The sequence below is a fragment of the Rhodotorula paludigena genome (assembly GCF_050403205.1).
Source record: "Rhodotorula paludigena JCM10292 DNA, Rt_paludigena_JCM10292v1_ctg2, whole genome shotgun sequence".
NCBI lineage: Eukaryota > Fungi > Basidiomycota > Microbotryomycetes > Sporidiobolales > Sporidiobolaceae > Rhodotorula > Rhodotorula paludigena.
This window is the reverse complement of record NW_027481456.1, coordinates 24,903-42,739: the sequence shown is the minus strand read 5'-3', so window position 1 is coordinate 42,739 and position 17,837 is coordinate 24,903. Positions and strand designations below refer to the sequence as shown.

Below are 17,837 nucleotides of genomic sequence, written 5' to 3'. Positions count from 1 at the left end.
AACGACGACGACAGCCTCCGCTCCTTCAAACGACCCGGCGCCTCGATGGCCCGCTGAAGAAGCGCTGGACAACCCACACTTGGAAGAAGCTCATGCCGACCATGGCGGCGCACTCGAGGAGAGAAAAGGTAAAGATGCGCCACTCTGTCGAGCGCACGGTCGATACCTGGACATCCAGCAAGGAGACGCGATTAGCACTCCAGACGTAGACAGGCCACACCCCGCAGTGAATCGGGAAGCGGTACGCACGTTGCGGTTCTCGCGCGTCCTGAAGAAGCGCTGCGTGCGCTGGATGCTCGAGAGCGACCCAGACAAGCGGTACACCGACTCCTCGAGCGCAGACGTCTGTTCCGTCAGCGCCGTCGGCTTGGCGGGCGCGACGGGGCGCGGTTCGGACTCGACCATGACGTCGAGGTCGACAAGCTTCTCGGTGAACGAGGACAGGTCGTTGTGGAAGCAGAAAGAGTATTCGCCTGCGCAAGCGGGAAAGGTCAGCCTGGTTCTCCACCGTCGGTGTCCGACAACGTGAAAGCTGTGCGACCGTCTCGCACACAAAGAAAGCTGACAGCGCGGACGAGACAGACGCACCCGTGCTGTGCGCCGTAAAGATGTAGTCGCCTTGGCGTTCCCGCTCGCCCTCGATGATGATGTTGTCATTCGGGTCCGTCACGACCCAGTCGATGTCGAACGAGCCGCCAGATTGCACCTGCGAGCCGGCAAGCACATTGAGTGGTCAGCAGCGCGTAACTCGCGAAAAGTGGGGGGTCGAGGTGGAACAGGAGGGGAAGCGCACGGCAAAGTAGAACCCGACCTGAAGGTGCGGAACGCGTCAGCAGTGTGCACACAGCTGTTAAAGATTCGGAATCTAGCGCACCTTCTCTCCGACCTTGTCAACCGCCGCGTAGAAGCACGTCCGTTCGTTGGCGTTGATGGTGGTCGTCAAAGCAGAGGCCGCCACTCGCGGTGCTGCAGACAGCAGCGCACAGACGACCCCTGCCAGCAATAGCAGGTCTGCCAATGATCGACGGGCGGCGAAGGGCATGGTGCACAGTCGAGAGCCGTGCGGTGAGTGACGGCGAGGAGGAGGAGGAGGAGTGGGGGAATGGAGGGGCGCGAGCAAAGCGTGATCGCGTCGCTGCTGCTGTGTGGCTGTCCGGCAAGCCTTTTGTGCGGTTCAATGCGCGTCGTGAGGAGACGAATGAAGCGAGAACCCCGACACGACGAACAGCGACGAGAGGACGATCGCGTGAACCACCCTCCTTAGGTTTCACGCAAACGCAAGCAGGCTTTTGAGTTACTCCACTCACTCGTCAGGCTCTTCAGAAGCTCGTGCGGCTGCGAGTCAGGGCGAGAGGGCGACATCTCCGTCTCTCACGCTCGTCTCTCGGAAAGTCTGATTGGAGGCTCGGGAGCGCCGTGAGCCTACAAGTATCTGCTCGTACTACTGCACGGCTCGCACAGCTCATCGGCACTCTGCGAGAGATCAGACGCGTCCCCCTCGCGCCGAGTCGCGCAAGTTGACTTCTCGACAACTGCGCCGCCACTGCACGCGGCGACGAGCTTGCGCGCGATGCCAGGCGCTGCGACGCAGGCCAGGGTCACGCAGCCCCTGCCCGGCGCGACTGCCGCCCTGCTGCGTGGGCTCGTCCCGGCGTACAAGTCCGCGTTTCCGCAGGGCGCTGTCCAGCCCAACGCCAGCGAGATCTCGACGGCGCAGCAGAAGCAGGATGCCGAGCAGCGCATCGCCCTGCTCAAGAGCGTACTCGGCGGCTGGATGCAGGGTGTCGAGCTGGACCTCGACGGCTCTCGAGGTGTGTCCTGACATCCACTATGCCTCTCGCGCAAGCTGATGAGCAATCGCTGCAGACCTTGCCGAGACGCTCGAGAACCTCGAGGCGCTTACGGCGACGATTCCCGGCTCGTTCTGCGGGATCAAGGCCAAACCTCGCTTCCTCCTCTACACTTCCCGCTCGTTGCCCTCGGCAACTGCACGCATTCCGCCGTCCCCCTCGCTCGTCAACGGCACACCTCGCAAGGAGCATACCAACGTCCCGCCGATAATCCAACCTGTCGTCGGTGTGGAGGGCGCGCACCCTGAACAGGACCTCGCGACGTTCCTCGTCTGGCGTGGTCTCTCGGTCTGCTCGCGCCTGCAAGAGTCGCTCCTCTCGCCGAAGCGGCTCGATGCTCCCGCTGAAGTGATTGAGCGGGTGACGAGTGAGCGGAGGACTGCGCTCAAGGAGCTCGAGGCGCTCTTGCAGGGCGTCGTCGAGGTGCTTAGCGAGAACGCCGTTCGGGTCGAGTGGCGCGGCGGGCACAACAAGGCGGCACTGCAGGATGGCGGTATCGGCAAGGCCAGGGAGATTGTCGAGGAATTTATCAAGCTAGCAAGAAGTGCGTCCTGCCGCTCTTTTTCCGCATTGTCGTCACCATACTCACCGCGTCTTGGACAGGTCTCATACCCGTCACTAGTGCTCCTGCGCCCGCGTACCCTCGCTCGGTCACCTTATTCGAGCACGTTCGCCAGCAGCAGCCGACTCTTTTCTCGCCGAACAAAGCGTCCGGCTCATCTGCGCCGCACCAGCCGACTCTCATTCTCCGTTCGCCACTGCATGCCTTCTCCCTCGTCCTCGTTTGCCTCCGCACGCTTCTGGTCGCCACCTCTTCGTCGCCGTATCTCGCTGGCTACCGCGCAGCGATTGTCGACCTCCTCGTCTCGACATGGCCGGCGAACGGAATGCTGCAGCCGGTCGACCGCCGCCCGTCGCACAAAGGCAAAGAGCCAGCGCACGAGCAGACGCACGACGCAGCGCGCATCCGCACGGCTCTTGCGGCGGATTGGCTTGCACTCGCGTGCCAGGCGCTTGACCGCCCGGTGCAGGCTTCGGCGGCACACGAGTGCCAAGCCCTCGCCGCGCCCGTTCTCGACGAGCTGCGCGAGCGGCTGAATGCTCCGCACGACGATGCCGACGGGATGGACCTCGACGAGCCAGCAGGTGTCGTGGAGGTACGAAAGAAGCTCGACGTCATCCTCGTCAAAACGCTCGCACGCCTCTTTAGCCGCATGAAGGGCTCGGCGGGCGTCGAGGGCGTCGAGGAACCCGGCGCGAGCTTGCAGCAGCTCTTCCTCAGCTTGCTGTCAACCGACGGTCTCAAGCTCGTCCAGACTGTCCACAGCGGAAACGTCGAGGTCAAAGCCGCCGCGCTCCTCGCTCTCGCTCTTCCTCTCGCGGCCAGCTCCTCGATACACCCGACCGACGCCTCATCTCCCCTGGGCATGCTCCCCCTGCCTGCTCTTCGCACCCTCGACAATCTTCTGCACAGCCATGGCGAACTTCCCTTTCCCGACCTCCCTGTCTCCCTTCGACCACTGTCCCGCGTTCTTTCGTCGGCGTATACTCTCCTTGTCGCCGATTACGACGCGACAAGCGCCGAGCCCGTCGAGCCGCTGGACGACGTTTCCGCTGCACCAGCACTGCACCCTCGCAAGCGCCGTCGGCTCGACGATGTCGACGCCGCGCCCTCGAGTGACGGCGCAATGGATGTCGACGGGATGACGCAGCCGACTCAGGTGCGACGGCGGCGCGGGCCGTGGGGCGAGGCGGTCAACATGGTGCTGCGGCAGGCGAGGGAGGCTATCCGCGCGCAGTTCGGGTCGGACGACGTGCACATACTCGAGGTCGAGGGCGAAGCCGCGGAACAGACTGTCGTCCGGCTCGCGGCAGAGCTCGCCAACGTCAAGCCGGGCGTAGCCGTCGAGCTCGCTCGAACGATCGGCCTTCTCGCTTGCGCTCGGAGCGGGTGTCTCGCCTTCACGTCACCGAGCGACATCTTCGCCGAGCCGAGCCCGACGTGCCTCTGTTGCGATGTGGCGCACAGTGCACCACCGCCGTCGACGCTTCCGCGCGGCTCTCGCGTTTTCACCAATGACCCGCTGGAGGCGCTCGTAGCGGTTGCGCCCGGGGTCTTCGCGGCGTCGCCGGGCGACAAGGTCCGGCTCTCCGTGCTCAACGCTCTTGCGCGGCTCCTCAAGCACAGCGCACTTGAGCACGCGGCCGCGCAGCTGCACAACGCGACGTTCAACCACGTTGTCGCGCGCGACCTGGTTAACTCGAGCAGGAGTGTCAGGTTGGCCGCTGGGTGGGTCATTCTGCTCCTCGTGCCTCACAAAGCTCAGCTCACGAGGACCCCGTGCGCTGCAGCAACGTCATTCTGGCTCTCGCTCAAGCGCTGCAAGAGCAAGACTCGAGCGGGTTTTTCGTCCGCACTCTCATCCAGCCCATCGATTCGGGCATCCGTCACTCGAGCCCGGCTGTTGGCGAGACCACGATGCAGCTCGTTGGCAAGCTTGCTCGGTATGTGCCTCCTGCTCGTGCTTGATTCGGCCATTGTCCTGACCAAGTCGTCGCAGCGCGGCAGAGCCACAGAGCTTACTCGAATGCGAGGCACTTGCTCGACTCATCGCGTATTACGGGCACAGCAACGGCTACCTCAAGAGCCTGGCCAAGCTTCAAGTATGCTTCTCGCTCAGTGTACGCAGCGAGCTCCGACCTGACCTGACTCGTGTCGCAGCTCTCGCAGACCGCATCGCACCGCGGCGTCAAGCCGTATGCCCTTGTTCAGCCGCATTTTGCCGTCTTGAGCCCCATCATCCTCTCGCGACCAGCGGTTCTGTCTTCGGCGCTCGAGGTCTTTCACCAGTCCCGCGAGTCGCTTCTGCGCATCACGCGCGAGCACACTCTCCCAGGCATCGTGCTCAGCGAGCAGCGTACTCTTCTTCAACAGATTGCCGACGCGTCGCGCTCGTCCATCCCAGAGATGCTCTGCGATCCGCCTGTCGCCTCGTCCATCCTCGCGCATCTGTACATGCAGTCCGACGACCGCCGTTCATCGGGCCTCGCCGTCCTCATGCGCGAATGCCGCGGCGTGGTTCTCGCTCGCCTCATCGAGTCGGTCAATATCCCGCTCGTCTACAAGCTCGCGCTCGAGCTTGGTAACGAGGACCAGCACATCTCGGCGCAGGCAGAGCGTGCGCTTAAGGCGGTCGAGCGGGGCCGCATGGGTGTCACGGATGGCAAGATGACGACGAGCGCGATCCTCAAGCGATCCATCGTCGGCATCCTCTCGCACATGAACCGGGGTCTGCACGAGCCGAACCACCAGCGACCGCTGCGCGACAAGCAAAAGATCATCCGCAGCCTCGACGCGATCACGAGGATGGTCGGGCGCGCCATCGCTGGCTTCTCGCCGCAGATCATGGCGACCCTCCAGACTGCGCTCGATCTTGCCGGCCTCCGCCTCGCGACGCTCAAAGCTTTCGGCTCGTTCATCGAGTCGCTCAAGTTTAGCGACCTCAGCGGCTTCATCGGCCCGACCACAGCCGTCTTCGTCCGCCTCTGGCCGGAGCTGACGCCTGCCGAGCGCAACGCCGCCGCCGATACGATCAACTACCTCGTCGTTGACAACGGGGAGGGCCTTGTTCAATATGTGCACGACGTCGCCGATCTCAGCGGCATCGACGAACTCGGCGAGGCGAACAAACGGCTTCGCCAAGCTCGCCGCAGCTGGACGTTCGACGGGTGCCTCCGACACCTGCTCGATCGAGTTTCGAGCGAGAACGACGTCGTCACATTTCAAGCGCTCCGCGAACTCCGCGCGTTCCTCGAGCAGAACTCGGTCAAGGTGCAGGCGCTCGCATCGGGCGATTCGTTCCAAGCGGGCATGGGCCGCCTCGTCGAAGTGCTGCTCGGCGCATCGGTCAAGGACGGGCCGGAGAACGAGCTCTTACGCAATGTGGCGTTCGAGTGCATCGGCATCCTCGGCGCCGTCGATCCGGATCGCTTCGAGCTTCCGCCTGTCGAGCAGCCTCCGATCGTCCTGGAGAACTTCGTCAATTATCAGGAGGCGATCGACTTCGCTTTGCGGCTCGTCCAGGACCTTCTCGTCGGCGCCTACCGCAGCACGAACGACACGAAGCACCAAGAGTTCCTCGCGTACGCGATACAAGAGCTCCTGCGATTCTGCGGTTTCAGCGCGGTCCTCGTCGAGCCGGGCGCGTCCGTCGATCCCAACGTCCAGCAGCGTTGGCAGCGCCTGCCGCGCACTGTGGTCGAGGCATGCGCTCCGCTACTCAGCACGCGCTTCTCGCTCGGCAACCTCAAGCCTATGGACGAGGCGTCATTCCCGATCTATTCGTCGACGACCAACTACCGCGACTGGATTCGCACGTTCGCCAATGAGCTCCTGCAGCGCGTGCATGGCTCGGACGCCAAGCAGGTCTTTGGCGCCTTCTCGGGCCTCCTGCATCTCGAGGACACGGTCGTCGCGCAGCACCTCCTCCCGCACCTCCTCCTCAACGTCCTCATCTGCGGCTCGGAAGACGACCGCGTCAAGATCAAGACGGAGATGGAGACTGTCCTCACCGATCAGGTCTCGCCGACCCATGCTCTTTCGGAAAACAGCCGTCTCCTCTCCGCGCAGGTATGTACTCCTCGCATGCCTACTCACGCTAGGACCTGCCTTGTTAACGCTCCTTGGGCTGCAGACCGTCTTCGGGCTCATGGATCACCTGAGCCGCTGGATCACCCTGGCGAGGAAGCGGATCGGCGAGATCAAGGCGTTGCGCAAGAAGACCAAGAACAAGCTCCTCACTGACGGCGGGTTGTCTGAGGGTCTTCTCAGCGTCGAGGGCATCCTGCAAGACATCCCGCACATCCTCGTCGGGCAGGCGGCGCTTACGTGCAAGGCGTATGCACGCTCGCTCCTCAACTTCGAATCGCACATCGTCGCGCAACACGCGCAGAAGGGTCTCGACACCGACAAGGACCTTCAAGTCTACTACGAGAATCTGCACGAGTGTTACGCGCACCTCGACGAGCCCGACGGCATGGAGGGCATCTCGACCAAGATCCTCGCGCCGAGCGTTCTCCACCAGATCCGCGAACACGAGAGCACCGGCCGTTGGACGTCGGCGCAGAGCTGCTGGGAGGTCAAGCTGCAGCAGAAGCCGGACGATCCGGCTAATCACGTCGGCCTGCTCCGCTGCCTTCGCAACCTTGGTCACTATGGTGCGCTATGCTCCCCTGAGCTATGCTACCGCGCGCTCACCTCGTACAATGCAGATACCATGCGGACGCACATCGTCGGGCTTCTCCACAGTCGAGGCGACGAGGTCGACTGGGAACGTGTCTTAGCGCCGTTCAACATCGAGGCATCGCTCTTCGTAGGCGACTGGGATTCCGTTGAAGATGCGCTCGACATCGCCGACCTCGGAGGCCCCGAAGCCAGCTTTGGCCGCGTTTTGTGCGCCGTTCGCACGGGCGACCGCGACCTCGTCGAGCGCGCCTTCTTCGACGCGCGCGAACAGCTGGGGGCACCCGTTGTAGCCGTCGGTCGTGAATCGTACCGGCGCGTCTATGACTCAATCGTCCACCTGCACATTCTCGACGAAATCAAGTCGATTCATCAGCTCAGCTTGAATGGCGGTGAGCGGCTCGACGACCTCGTCAAGACATTGCGCGATCGACTCGCCGCAACGTCGCCCTCTTTCCGAGCCCGCGAACCGATACTCAACCTGCGCCGCACCGCCTTTCGTCTCACCGCGCCGCTTGATCACGCTGTCAAGACCGAAGTGGGCGAGCTCTGGCTCGAGACATCCAAGATTGCTCGCAAGGCCGGCCACTCGCAGACCGCCTACAGCGCCATTCTGCAGGCCCGCGACTGCCACGCCGAGTACGCCTTCCTGCAGAGCGCCAAGCTCCTCAAGGCGAATGGTCAAGCCTACAAGGCCGTCCAGGAGCTTGAGAACCGCCTCAACCCGATCCTTGGCCGCTTTACGGGCGAAGACGAGAACGATCCGCTCATCTCGTACGATCGCCCGTCTCCCCTAGTCAAGGTGCGCTTTCAGCGAGACCGCGAATGCCGGGTGTCTCTGATGTCTCCGTCACTTCTGCAGGCTGCACTGCGCCGAGCCCGTTGGACCCTCGAAGCCGGCCGAGTCGAGCAGAATGAGGCAGTCCGTCTCTTCGTCGAGTGCTCGAAGCTAGCGCCCAATTGGGAGAGCCCTTGCTACGAGCTCGGCCACTTCTACGACAGCATCGCGATGGCGCTCGAGAAGAAGCAGCCGAAGCACAAGCCGAACCGTTACGCCGCGTATGTCCCGTCGCTTCAACTCCGCCCCCCAGTTCCAAGCGCTGAGTCCCGCGTCCACAGCGAGGTCGCGTCGTATCGCTCGCATGTTGTCAAGCTGTTCTGCAAGTCGGTTGCGAGCGGAACCAAGTACATCTATCAGGCCCTGCCTCGCCTGCTCACGATCTGGCTCGAGATGGGCGAGAAGCCCGCCATCCTCGACTTCTCCAAGGCTCGCCGCTCCAAGTGAGTATGCACTCCGTGAGTGTTGGGCGCGCGCAACTGACCGTCTTCGTCCCGCAGTCCGTCAGCTCAGCCCGACGGCGACACGCACGACATCTGGAAGGCCTTCACACGCACGAACAGCCATGTCCGAAAAGCTGCAGTCGTTCAGCCTATCCCTGCCTACCAGGTGCGTTGTCGTAAAGCAATCACAGAGCGTTTGCTGACGTCGGGACCACTCAGTGGCTCACTGTCCTGCCGCAACTCGTCTCGAGGATCTTGCATGGCAATGATACGCTTTTCGAAGCACTCGAGCAGATCCTTATCAAGGTCGTCGTGTCGTACCCGCATCACGGCTTCTGGGCCATGGCTTCGGGCGCCAAGTCGAACACCAGCCGGCGCTCGAAGCGCAACCTGCGCATCTTCCAGAAGGCAAAGGTGCGCTTTCTCAGACCGCTTGCTGGAGCTGGGCTCTGCTCATCCATGAGCCACTCGCAGGAAGCGGCCGCGTCTAACAGGTCGTCGGTGGTCGGCCCGCTCATGGATGAAGGTCTCCGCTTGGTCGACCAGCTTCTCGCGATGTGCAACTACCCCATCTCTGGCAAGATCGACACGCTCAGCCTCAAGAAGACGTTCCCATTGCTGTGGAAGGCGGCACCGACCAAGCTCATCATCCCGCTGCAAAGCTCGCTCACCGTCTCGCTGCCATACGATGCTTCGCAAGCGGCGACGCACAAGCCTTTCCCGGACAATCTGCCTGTCTTCCAGGGTGATCCTGCGTCATTCTTGCATGGGTTCTTGCGACGCTGACGTTACCTCCGCGCAGAATTTGACGACGTGATCGCCATCATGAGCTCGCTTCAGAAGCCTCGCAAGGTCACGGTTCGCGGCAACGACGGCAAGTCGTACAGCTTCCTCTGCAAGCCCAAGGACGACCTACGCAAGGATGCGCGTCTCATGGAGTTCAACGCAATGATCATCAAGCTGCTCAAGAAGGATTCGGACGCTCGGAGCCGCAAGCTCGGTGCGTCTGTCCCCGCGAGTCTGTCTCAGGCCGCTCTGACATTGCTCTCGAGCAGACATCCGCACATACTCGGTTGTTCCGCTCAACGAAGAGTGTGGCTTGATCGAATGGGTTCCGTTCGTCGTCGTTCTCCGAAGCGTGCTCAACAAGGCGTACGCTGCTCGAGGCATCTCGTCCTGGGTGAGCTGTGAGACATTCTGGTTTCGGTATCACACAGCTGACGCTCGGCATGGCAGTCCCCTGAACTCAAGCGCACCTTCGACACGATCCGCGAGGATCCCAAGCGTACCGCAGAGCGCTTCGAGAACGAGGTCCTTAGCCAGTGTGTCACAACCTCGCTCTCGGTCCCGTCTCGTCGCTGACGCTCCGTCTTGCTAGGTTCCCCTCCGTCTTCCACGAATGGTTCCTCGAGAATTTCCCCGAGCCCTCGTCATGGCATCGCGCCCGGCTCGGTTACTCGCGCACGGCTGCCGTTATCTCGATGGTTGGATTTGTTCTCGGGTGCGTCCAACACACCAGTCTGCTCATGGTGGGCTCGGCTGATGCCCTGATGTGAACAGATTGGGCGACCGTCACTGTGAAAACATCCTGCTCGACGGCACGACGGGCGATACGGTTCATGTGGATTTCAACTGTCTCTTCGACAAGGTGCGCTGCATGAGGTTCGTGCGACGGTCTGCATTGCTGATTGCGCAAGCTTGCAGGGCCGGACGTTCGAAGTCGCCGAAAAGGTTCCGTTCCGCCTCACGCACAACATCATCGACGGTATGGGTGTCACAGGCGTTGAGGGTACGAGCCCGGCACATTATCCATCACGCTGTGCTGCGCTGACAAGTCGCCTTATAGGCGTCTATCGCCGTTCTGCGGAGATCACGCTCCGGATCCTCCGCGCCAACAAGGACAGTCTGCGGTCGGTTCTTGAGACGTTCCTGCACGACCCGCTTGTCGAGTGGGTGTATGTGAGCAAGAAGGTCCGTCTGGTGCCCTCACTTCCGAGGAGTTGATCTGTGCTGACCTCGTCGACCTTCCCAAAGCAACGCGATGCCGGTCAGCCCGACCAAACCAAGGCTCGGGCGCTCGAGGCGCTCGAGCCCATCTCAAATAAGCTCCTCGGCTTGCAAGTCACGTCCGACCCGGAGTCGGTCGGTCCAAAGGAGGTCACGGTTGAGGAGCAAGTCGAGCGTCTCATCCGCGAAGCTCGCGATTCGAAGAACCTCGGTTCCATGTCAGTCGCCTCATTGGCTTCTCTCCACGGCTTTGCTGATCTTCTTCTCCTTCAGGTATGTTGGATGGTGCAGCTGGGTACGTTGCTTTCCGCCACACGCTTCCTCCGCATCAGCGTCTCGAAGCAGCGCTGACCCGATGTTCACATGCAGTTCTAGTGTGTATCGCGAATCGGCAGTCACTCAGAGGTACTCGTTGTTGTATTCGCACCCGCTTGTCCCCCCGTAACATCGACCCTTCCGCTTCGCCTCGTGTGACGCGCTCGGCCTCACTAGGGGAACTTACTGGAAGGTAGGAATTTTGCGACCGGCAGCGTGCGGGTGCCTCTGCTTTTCTTTGCTTGCTTTCGCCTCGTCTTCGCGCTGCTGCGCCATGCTTCGAACTGCCATTGGTGTCTCGTTGTGCGGTTTCGCGGCGTGCGCGGCTGTCGGGCTTGACACGAGGGAGCTTGCCGCCAATCCTTCTGTTGTCTACGCTCCGGGCAGTGGGTCGCTTCCATCGAGACAGATCTGGATCCGACTGGCTGATTTCGTACGACAGCGTATCCGAATGTCTCCACCGACTTCATCCGGGCGCTGCCAAAGATCGGTTCGTGGCTCATGCGACCTGGATTCTATACGACTGCTTACGCCACTCACACTGCTCAAACTGTAGAGCATCACATGCACATTGAGGGAGCCCTGTCGCCTGAACTACTCTTCAAGCTCGCCGAACGCAACAACGTGACCAGCCTGAGCGCTGGCAACTTTTCGACGCCTGACACTCTGTGGGAGCGGTGCGCCCTTCCTCTAACGTCGCGTGAGCCGATCGGTTGACATGCGTGTGGCGGCACGGTCCAGTTACCGCAACTGGGACGGCCTCGCCGACTTTGTAGCGGTCTCCGAGCAGGAGATGGTGGTGTTCCAGCATGAGCGCGACTACGAGGACTTGGCCTACTCGTACCTTGAACGCTCGCACTACGACGGCCTTGTGTACGCCGAAGTCAACTTTTTACCCGAGGGCCACATTTCGCGAGGAATCAGCATGGAGACGGTCATTCGAGGCTTGCGGCGCGGCCTCGAGCGGGTACGCCTCCGCCACTACGTCTAGGCTGCCTACAAGCTCATCAATCTGTTGGGACAGGGCAAGACGGACTTTGACATCGACACTCAGCTCTTTGCGTGCTTCTCGAAGACGCACAACCATACTCGGACCCGCGCGACGATCGACAAGCTTGCGCCTTTTGCTCAGGCGGGAGATATCATTGGCCTGGGAGCGGCAGGGAACGAAGACGGCTTTCCCCGTGCAATGCGGCCTTCGACAAGCCAGATGACCTTCGCAACCTGACCTGTCGACTCCTGCACAGCGTCCGAATTCAGCGACCTGTACAGCTACGCCCGCTCCGTCGGCTTCCAACATTTCACGATCCATGCCGGCGAGACCGGTCCGCCCTCGTACGTCCGCGAAGCGGCATTTGACCTGAACCTCACGCGGATCGACCACGCCATTTCGGCGCGTTCCGAGCCCGAGCTCCTCAGGCAGCTGGCCGAGAAGGACGTCTTTGTCACCGTATGCCGGCTGTCGAACGTCCTGCTTGGCGTGGATGGTCAGGTGGCGGATGCGCCGTTGAGGGAGTTTCTCGACGCTGGCGTCAAATTCTCGCTCAACACGGATGACCCGACCTTCCTCGGCGGTGCGTACTAAAGCAGTACTGTTTCGGTCTTGTCTCATCTGATGAGCTGCTCGATGTGCAGGCTCCATTCTCACGGTCTACCTGAAGGTTCAAGAGGCGTTCGGCTTCGACGTTGCGACGTGGGAGCGCATCGTCTCGAACAGCATCGACGGCTCGTGGACAACAGACGAGCATAAGGATTCGTTGCGACGGAAGCTGGAGGCGGTTATGCGCCAGTGGGACGGAAAGGAGCTGTAGAGTGAGCAGACGAATGAAGGCGAGCCCAGAGAGCAGTGGCCGGTTTGACGTCCGTCGTCTAGACAAGAGATGGGAAAGGCAAGCCCTAGGAGCCGCATGCTGACAACTCGCGGCGAGTCGCGATGAGGGCCCATGCGAGGCCAAGGTGATGCGTCAAGGATTGATGGAGTGCAAGATGACTCTCCCTAGTGCTGTTGCTGCCCGTCCGCACCTGCTCCTCCCCCACCACCTCCGTGTTCAGTCCCGCCTCCTCGACCACCAAAGGCACCCCTCGCCGTCCTCGTCACGCGCTTGAGCGGCCTCTCGCCGACTCCGTCCCACCCGTCGAGATCCGCCATCGGCTCGACATCCATCCCACCTCCAGCCGCACCGACTGCTCCGTCGAGTGCCTCGCTCCTCAGCTCGATGACCTCTTCATCAGGCGCGGCCGCTCCCGCTGCCGCGCCGCCGATCCACCTCCTCTTCATGCCCACCTCGAATCCCTCGTACGCGCCCTCGCCCGCACCGTCTGCGCCGCCAGCGCCCGATTCTCCAGCGGCAACCGAGACGGGCGTCGCCGCGCCCGAGACGGCGCGCGACCCGCCGCGCGACGAGGTGCGCGAGCGGTGCAGCGTCCCGCGGCCGTGCGAGCGCGCGAGGGGCGACGGTGGGCCGCTCGCCGAGTGGTGGAAGAGCGCCGAGGGGTTGTGCGCGGCGTGCGCGTGCGAGAGGGGCGAGGGCGAGGCGGGCGCGGTAGACTGCTGCGGCGGCGCGCCGGATGGGGCGGTGCTGCTTGGGAAGGAGAAGAGCGGCGCAGAGGTGGGCGGGCGGACATAAGGCGGAGAGAAGGCTGATGAAGGCGGCGACGCGGGCGCAGACGACGTCGAAGCGACGGCGTTCGCACCGAGGCGGGACGACGAAGCCGTCGGCGCAGCCGAGGCAGGGCGTGGCGGGCCCGTCGCCGAGTTCGAGCGCGGGAACGCCATGCCCGCTCGCAGTGGCGACACGGGTGTCGGCGCGGCCGACTGGGCGCGGCGCGGAGGAGGAGCGGATGACGGGCCGGACGGGTCCTCGTCGTCGTTGTCCTCCTCTTCTGCCTTGAGGGCTTCTTGCCGCGCCTGTTCATGGGACGGTGTCGTGTCAGAGAGAGTGCTCTTGAGGAAAGCAGTCGAGAGTACGCACGCAGATGAAGTTGATGAGGCGGCCAACATCGACAGGACCGCCGGCCGAGAGGGGAGCGGCTCCCGATGTGCCCGGCTGGTGAGCTGCGGGCTGGTCGAGGAGGGCCTGGAGGAACTCGAGCACTTCCTGCATAGCCTGTCGCTGTCCGGCAATGTACGCTGTCGGGGCGAGTCGTCGAGGTCATCGGACAGAGCGGGAGGAGGAGAGGGAGCGTGCGAGGGGCAGGCGTCAGTTGCGGTGCTCCTGGGGTGTGCAAGTGCACGCTGTAGGGCAGCCGCTCACCCTTGCTGCTGGCCTTCTTGCCCTGCTTGAAGAGCGCCGTGATCGACAGCGCCGCCTGACGGAACACGGACTGGAGGTGCTCGGCCTCGCGCTCGTTCGGCGGCAGCGCCGTGTTGAGGTCGCCGAGAGACTGCATTCTAGCCTGTATACGCTCTCACTGACCCGATCCGGGCGAGGGAGCGACGTGTGGAGAGGCGACGGACAGCTCGCGTGCAGCGCCTCAGCTCCAAGTCAAGCTTGCTCCGCTTACCTCCACGGCTCCTTCCCTTCCGAGCGATGAGAAAGCATGCACGCGTAGCAATACAACTAGACAAGGGGGCTATGCACAAGTCGGGAAACAGGAGGGCAATAACAGTAAATATGTACGACCCCCGCTTCACTCTGCGCCGCTGTCGGCATCCTCGAGCGTCGTCGCCACCGCCCGCTCGCCCACGTCCAGGCCTAGCGCTCCGCTCATCAGCGACGCAGCGCCTGCAACAGCGCCGCCGCTGCCGCGCACGTCGCCCGAATCGGGGTACAGCACCTTGCCCGCGCCAGTTCGCGGCGTGCGGTACGCCGCCTCTCCCGCTGCGAGCGCTGCCTCCTCGTCGTAAGCTCGCTTGTCCTTCCACGCGCCGCCTTTCGATGCCTCGAGCGCCGAGAACGGCTGCTGCTGCGCCGGCGGCGGAGCGGGCCCTCGCTGGCCGAGCAGCGTGCGGCTCGCCATGCCGGCAAGCCACCCGAGACCCTGGCGGTTGACGGCGTACAGGTGGCCGACGATGGGGAAGACGCCCTCGACGAGCTCCTTGAGCCCCCACAGGTCCTCGTGCGCGATGATGCGCCCCTCCTCGTTGAAGAGGAGGCGCGTGTGCAGCTTGAGGTGCAGCGTCGTGAGCGACGACGCGAGCGCGCGCGGGCTCAGGAGCGACAGAAGCGACGTCGACGGCCACTGGTCTCGCGCTGCAAAGGCCGGGTGCGTCTTGCTGAAGATGCCTGGCCCTTCGGACGAAGGCGTCTCCGGGTCGTAGTTTGCCGCGGTGGTCGAGGGGGTTTGCGGGTAGGGCGTAGAGGGGAGAGAGAAGAAAGAGACGCTGCGGCGGAGCGCGTGCGGGCCTGCGCCACTACCGCCGGGAGGTGCGGGTGCCGATTCCGAGTCGAGAAAGGGAAGGAGGGCAATGTGGAGCGTGTGGGTGAAGACGAGGAGGCGGTTCCCATCGTACGAAGAGCGCGACTCGGTCATGTCTCCCAGCTCGCTGTACATGGTGCCCGGCACGAGCGCGAGCAGGGCAAACATGTCCGAGATGGCTTCTCGCCCTCGTGCGAGCGTGAGCGGGTTCTCGAACGCTGTGCGCGGACGGTCGTCAGTCAGGCAGTCTCCTTATGCCAGTATCAGCAGAGTGTACGCACTTGCGCCCCCGTCGTACAGCTTTGCGACGACACGGCGGATCTCGTCGCGATCTCGCCCTCTTCCGCCATACAGCACGCTCTGCACCTCGCAGACGGCATCGCGGTAGTAAGCCGCGGTTCGCTCCTGCCTTGCCTCAGAGAAGGCGTCGCTGTCGTCCCAGAGGTTGGCGTGCGGCGCGGGCGGCTGAGCATGCGGCGGAGGAGGCGGGTGCGAGGCGGGCGCGGGCACGACGAAGTTCGCGGGCGGGGGCGGGATCGCGACGGCAAAGGGGAGCGGACGGGAGCCTCTGCGGGTGCGCGGGGACGAGTGCGTCGACGACGCTGCTCGCGAGGCGGGCATGGGGCCGGGCAGCAGCCGAGTCCGGGGAAGCCGAAGCTGATGAAGACGGGCGAGCGGAGAGCGGCGCGTGCAGGCAGCGTACGGGCGTGGGCAGCCCTAGAGGTAGGTCTCGTCTGCGGGTGCTTTCGCTGCGAGCAGCAGTTGCGAGGTGGCAGACGGACGAGGCGCGCCCTTCGCGTCGACGTCGTCTCGGACTTGCGCGTGCATTTGGTCCGTCCGTCATTTCGTCCGCGCCGACACTTGTCCAGCCGCCAGACCCGGCACACAGGCACTGTAGCCTACATAATCGCTGCACCTTGCTTTGTCTCTTTCTCTTGTGCGACCCGGTTCTCGAGGGTCCCGACCCGGGCCAGCGCTTCTCGGACTTCTCGCCGCTCGGTCCCCGCTTGCTTACCACGCTCTCTCTCTCTCGCGCGCTTTTTCTGCTCATTCTCCGTCTCCAGCCATCCACTCGTCCGTTGGCTCCTCTCCCGACACCGCTTCGTGCTTCTGCTTCGCCGCCTGCTCTCCACTCAGACCCTCCAAGTCATGGCTCCCACTTCGAACGCAACTCTCGTCTACAACGAGATCCCCACCGAGGCGCCTGTCGCCGGCAGGCACCTCAAGCGCGTCGTCGACGACAGCTTTGACCCCGACACGGTCCCGCTCAACGGCGGATTCCTTGTCAAGACCAAGGTGCGCACTCCACGACCTCACTGACCGATCAGGGCTCGCTCACGAACACCTTCGCAACCCCAAAGGCCCTCTCGCTCGACCCGTACATGCGCGGCAAGATGCGCGACCCGTCCAAGAAGAGCTACACGCCCGCCTTTGAGCTCAACAAGCCCCTAACGACGCTTGGCGTCGGCGAGGTCTACCGCTCCGAGCATCCCTCGGTCCAGGCGGGCCAGATTTTCAAGGGCGGCATGCAGCTCGCCGAGTGGGCCGTCGTCCCGCCTGCGGCGGTCCAGTTCGGCCGCGTCGTCGAGAACCCCGAGGGCCTGCCGTTCTCGACGCTCATCGGTGCGTGCGGCATGCCCGGTGCGACGGCATGGGTCGGACTGTACGACATTGGGCAGGCAAAGAAGGGCGAGACGATCTTTGGTGCGTCGTCCGCCTCCTCGGCTTCCTTGCAGCTGGGCAAGGCTAACGCTTCGCTCGTCGTCGAATCTTTTGCAGTCTCGGCGGCCTCGGGTGCAGTGGGCCAGATCGTCGGGCAGCTTGCCAAGCGTGACGGCCTGAAGGTGGGCTTCGATGGCATTGTCTCACCTGACTCTCAGCATTGACCTAGGGCGTCTCTTGCAGGTCATCGGCTCCGCTGGATCAGACGACAAGGTTGAATTCCTGAAAGAGCTTGGTTTCGACATCGCTTTCAACTGTGCGTCCTCTTTGACCCCCAACTCGCAGTTCTGCCCGCCTTCTTGCTCAATCTGGTCTGCGGCTCGCTGACCCAATCTTCATTCCTGCAGACAAGAAGCAGTCGACCCTCGACGTGCTTAAGGAGAATGAGGTCGACATCTTCTTTGACAATGTCGGCGGCGAGACGCTCGACGCCGTCCTCGCGACGATCAACAACAAGGGGCGCATCATCGCCTGCGGATCGATCAGCCGTGCGCCCTCTCCTTCGACATACCGGTCTGCAGGTCATTGCTGACGTGCCAATGGATCACAGAGTACAACGTGCCCGAGGAGAAGCGCTACGGTCTCAAGAACACGATGAACGTCGTCACCAAGTCGCTCCGGTGGGAGGGTGCGTCGCGCTGCATTCGCCCGATGCTGGACTCGGAAGCCAGAAAACTGACTACCAAGCTTCGGAACAGGCTTCATCGTGTCGAACCACGACCAGACGGCGTTCAACGACACGATGCCGAAGCTTGTCAAGTCGGGCGAGATCAAGTACGTAGTCGCACTGACGCCCTTTGCTTTGCGGTATGTCCGTCAGCGACTGACAATTGCGTGGGTAAACAGGACGAAGGAGCACATTACCAAGGGCATCGACAACGGCGAGGCGTTCGTCGACATGCTTGATGGGCGCAACTTTGGCAAGGCCCTCATCTCGCTGGAGTAAATTAGGTGTAACGCGTAATGGACGGCACTTCACAGTGACACGGAAGCTGTATATAGGGGCTGAGAATTGGCTGAGGAGGACAGCGAGCGTGCGAGGCTTGACTAGCCCTCTGCGA

The 17,837-nt window shown here is 63.0% G+C and overlaps 6 protein-coding genes across 6 annotated transcripts; 3 read left to right on the top strand and 3 right to left on the bottom strand.

The window, feature by feature from the left end:
- Positions 1-25: 25 nt before the first annotated feature.
- Positions 26-1,042, bottom strand: JCM10292_004311 (emp24/gp25L/p24 family protein; the record flags this gene model as incomplete). The annotated part of the gene is made up of 5 exons (XM_076645646.1): positions 26-166; positions 250-473; positions 589-706; positions 794-811; positions 875-1,042. The coding sequence occupies 5 exons, from the start codon at positions 1,040-1,042 to the stop codon at positions 26-28; spliced, it is 669 nt and encodes a 222-aa protein (XP_076508516.1).
- Positions 1,043-1,570: 528 nt separating this feature from the next.
- On the top strand, positions 1,571-10,755 carry MEC1 (protein kinase MEC1; the record flags this gene model as incomplete). The annotated part of the gene is made up of 23 exons (XM_076645645.1): positions 1,571-1,811; positions 1,867-2,394; positions 2,454-4,140; positions 4,203-4,355; positions 4,412-4,514; positions 4,573-6,480; positions 6,545-7,067; positions 7,122-7,894; positions 7,955-8,151; positions 8,212-8,373; positions 8,431-8,539; positions 8,593-8,787; positions 8,848-9,118; positions 9,176-9,373; positions 9,429-9,553; positions 9,610-9,695; positions 9,752-9,874; positions 9,934-10,021; positions 10,078-10,162; positions 10,220-10,344; positions 10,408-10,598; positions 10,654-10,675; positions 10,750-10,755. The coding sequence occupies 23 exons, from the start codon at positions 1,571-1,573 to the stop codon at positions 10,753-10,755; spliced, it is 7,899 nt and encodes a 2,632-aa protein (XP_076508515.1).
- A 214-nt stretch (positions 10,756-10,969) lies between these two features.
- On the top strand, positions 10,970-12,506 carry AAH1 (adenine deaminase; the record flags this gene model as incomplete). The annotated part of the gene is made up of 7 exons (XM_076645644.1): positions 10,970-11,081; positions 11,138-11,185; positions 11,252-11,372; positions 11,437-11,662; positions 11,720-11,879; positions 11,943-12,269; positions 12,331-12,506. 7 exons carry the CDS (start codon positions 10,970-10,972, stop codon positions 12,504-12,506), a joined length of 1,170 nt encoding a protein of 389 aa, XP_076508514.1.
- Positions 12,507-12,691: 185 nt separating this feature from the next.
- On the bottom strand, positions 12,692-14,085 carry JCM10292_004308 (uncharacterized protein; the record flags this gene model as incomplete). The annotated part of the gene is made up of 3 exons (XM_076645643.1): positions 12,692-13,603; positions 13,668-13,825; positions 13,950-14,085. The coding sequence occupies 3 exons, from the start codon at positions 14,083-14,085 to the stop codon at positions 12,692-12,694; spliced, it is 1,206 nt and encodes a 401-aa protein (XP_076508513.1).
- Positions 14,086-14,325: 240 nt separating this feature from the next.
- JCM10292_004307 (uncharacterized protein) lies at positions 14,326-15,675 on the bottom strand (the record flags this gene model as incomplete). Its single annotated transcript, XM_076645642.1, has 2 exons — positions 14,326-15,272; positions 15,336-15,675. 2 exons carry the CDS (start codon positions 15,673-15,675, stop codon positions 14,326-14,328), a joined length of 1,287 nt encoding a protein of 428 aa, XP_076508512.1.
- A 528-nt stretch (positions 15,676-16,203) lies between these two features.
- On the top strand, positions 16,204-17,722 carry JCM10292_004306 (MDR family NADP-dependent oxidoreductase; the record flags this gene model as incomplete). The annotated part of the gene is made up of 8 exons (XM_076645641.1): positions 16,204-16,350; positions 16,416-16,758; positions 16,834-16,898; positions 16,960-17,032; positions 17,124-17,264; positions 17,327-17,404; positions 17,475-17,550; positions 17,623-17,722. 8 exons carry the CDS (start codon positions 16,204-16,206, stop codon positions 17,720-17,722), a joined length of 1,023 nt encoding a protein of 340 aa, XP_076508511.1.
- Positions 17,723-17,837: the final 115 nt, after the last annotated feature.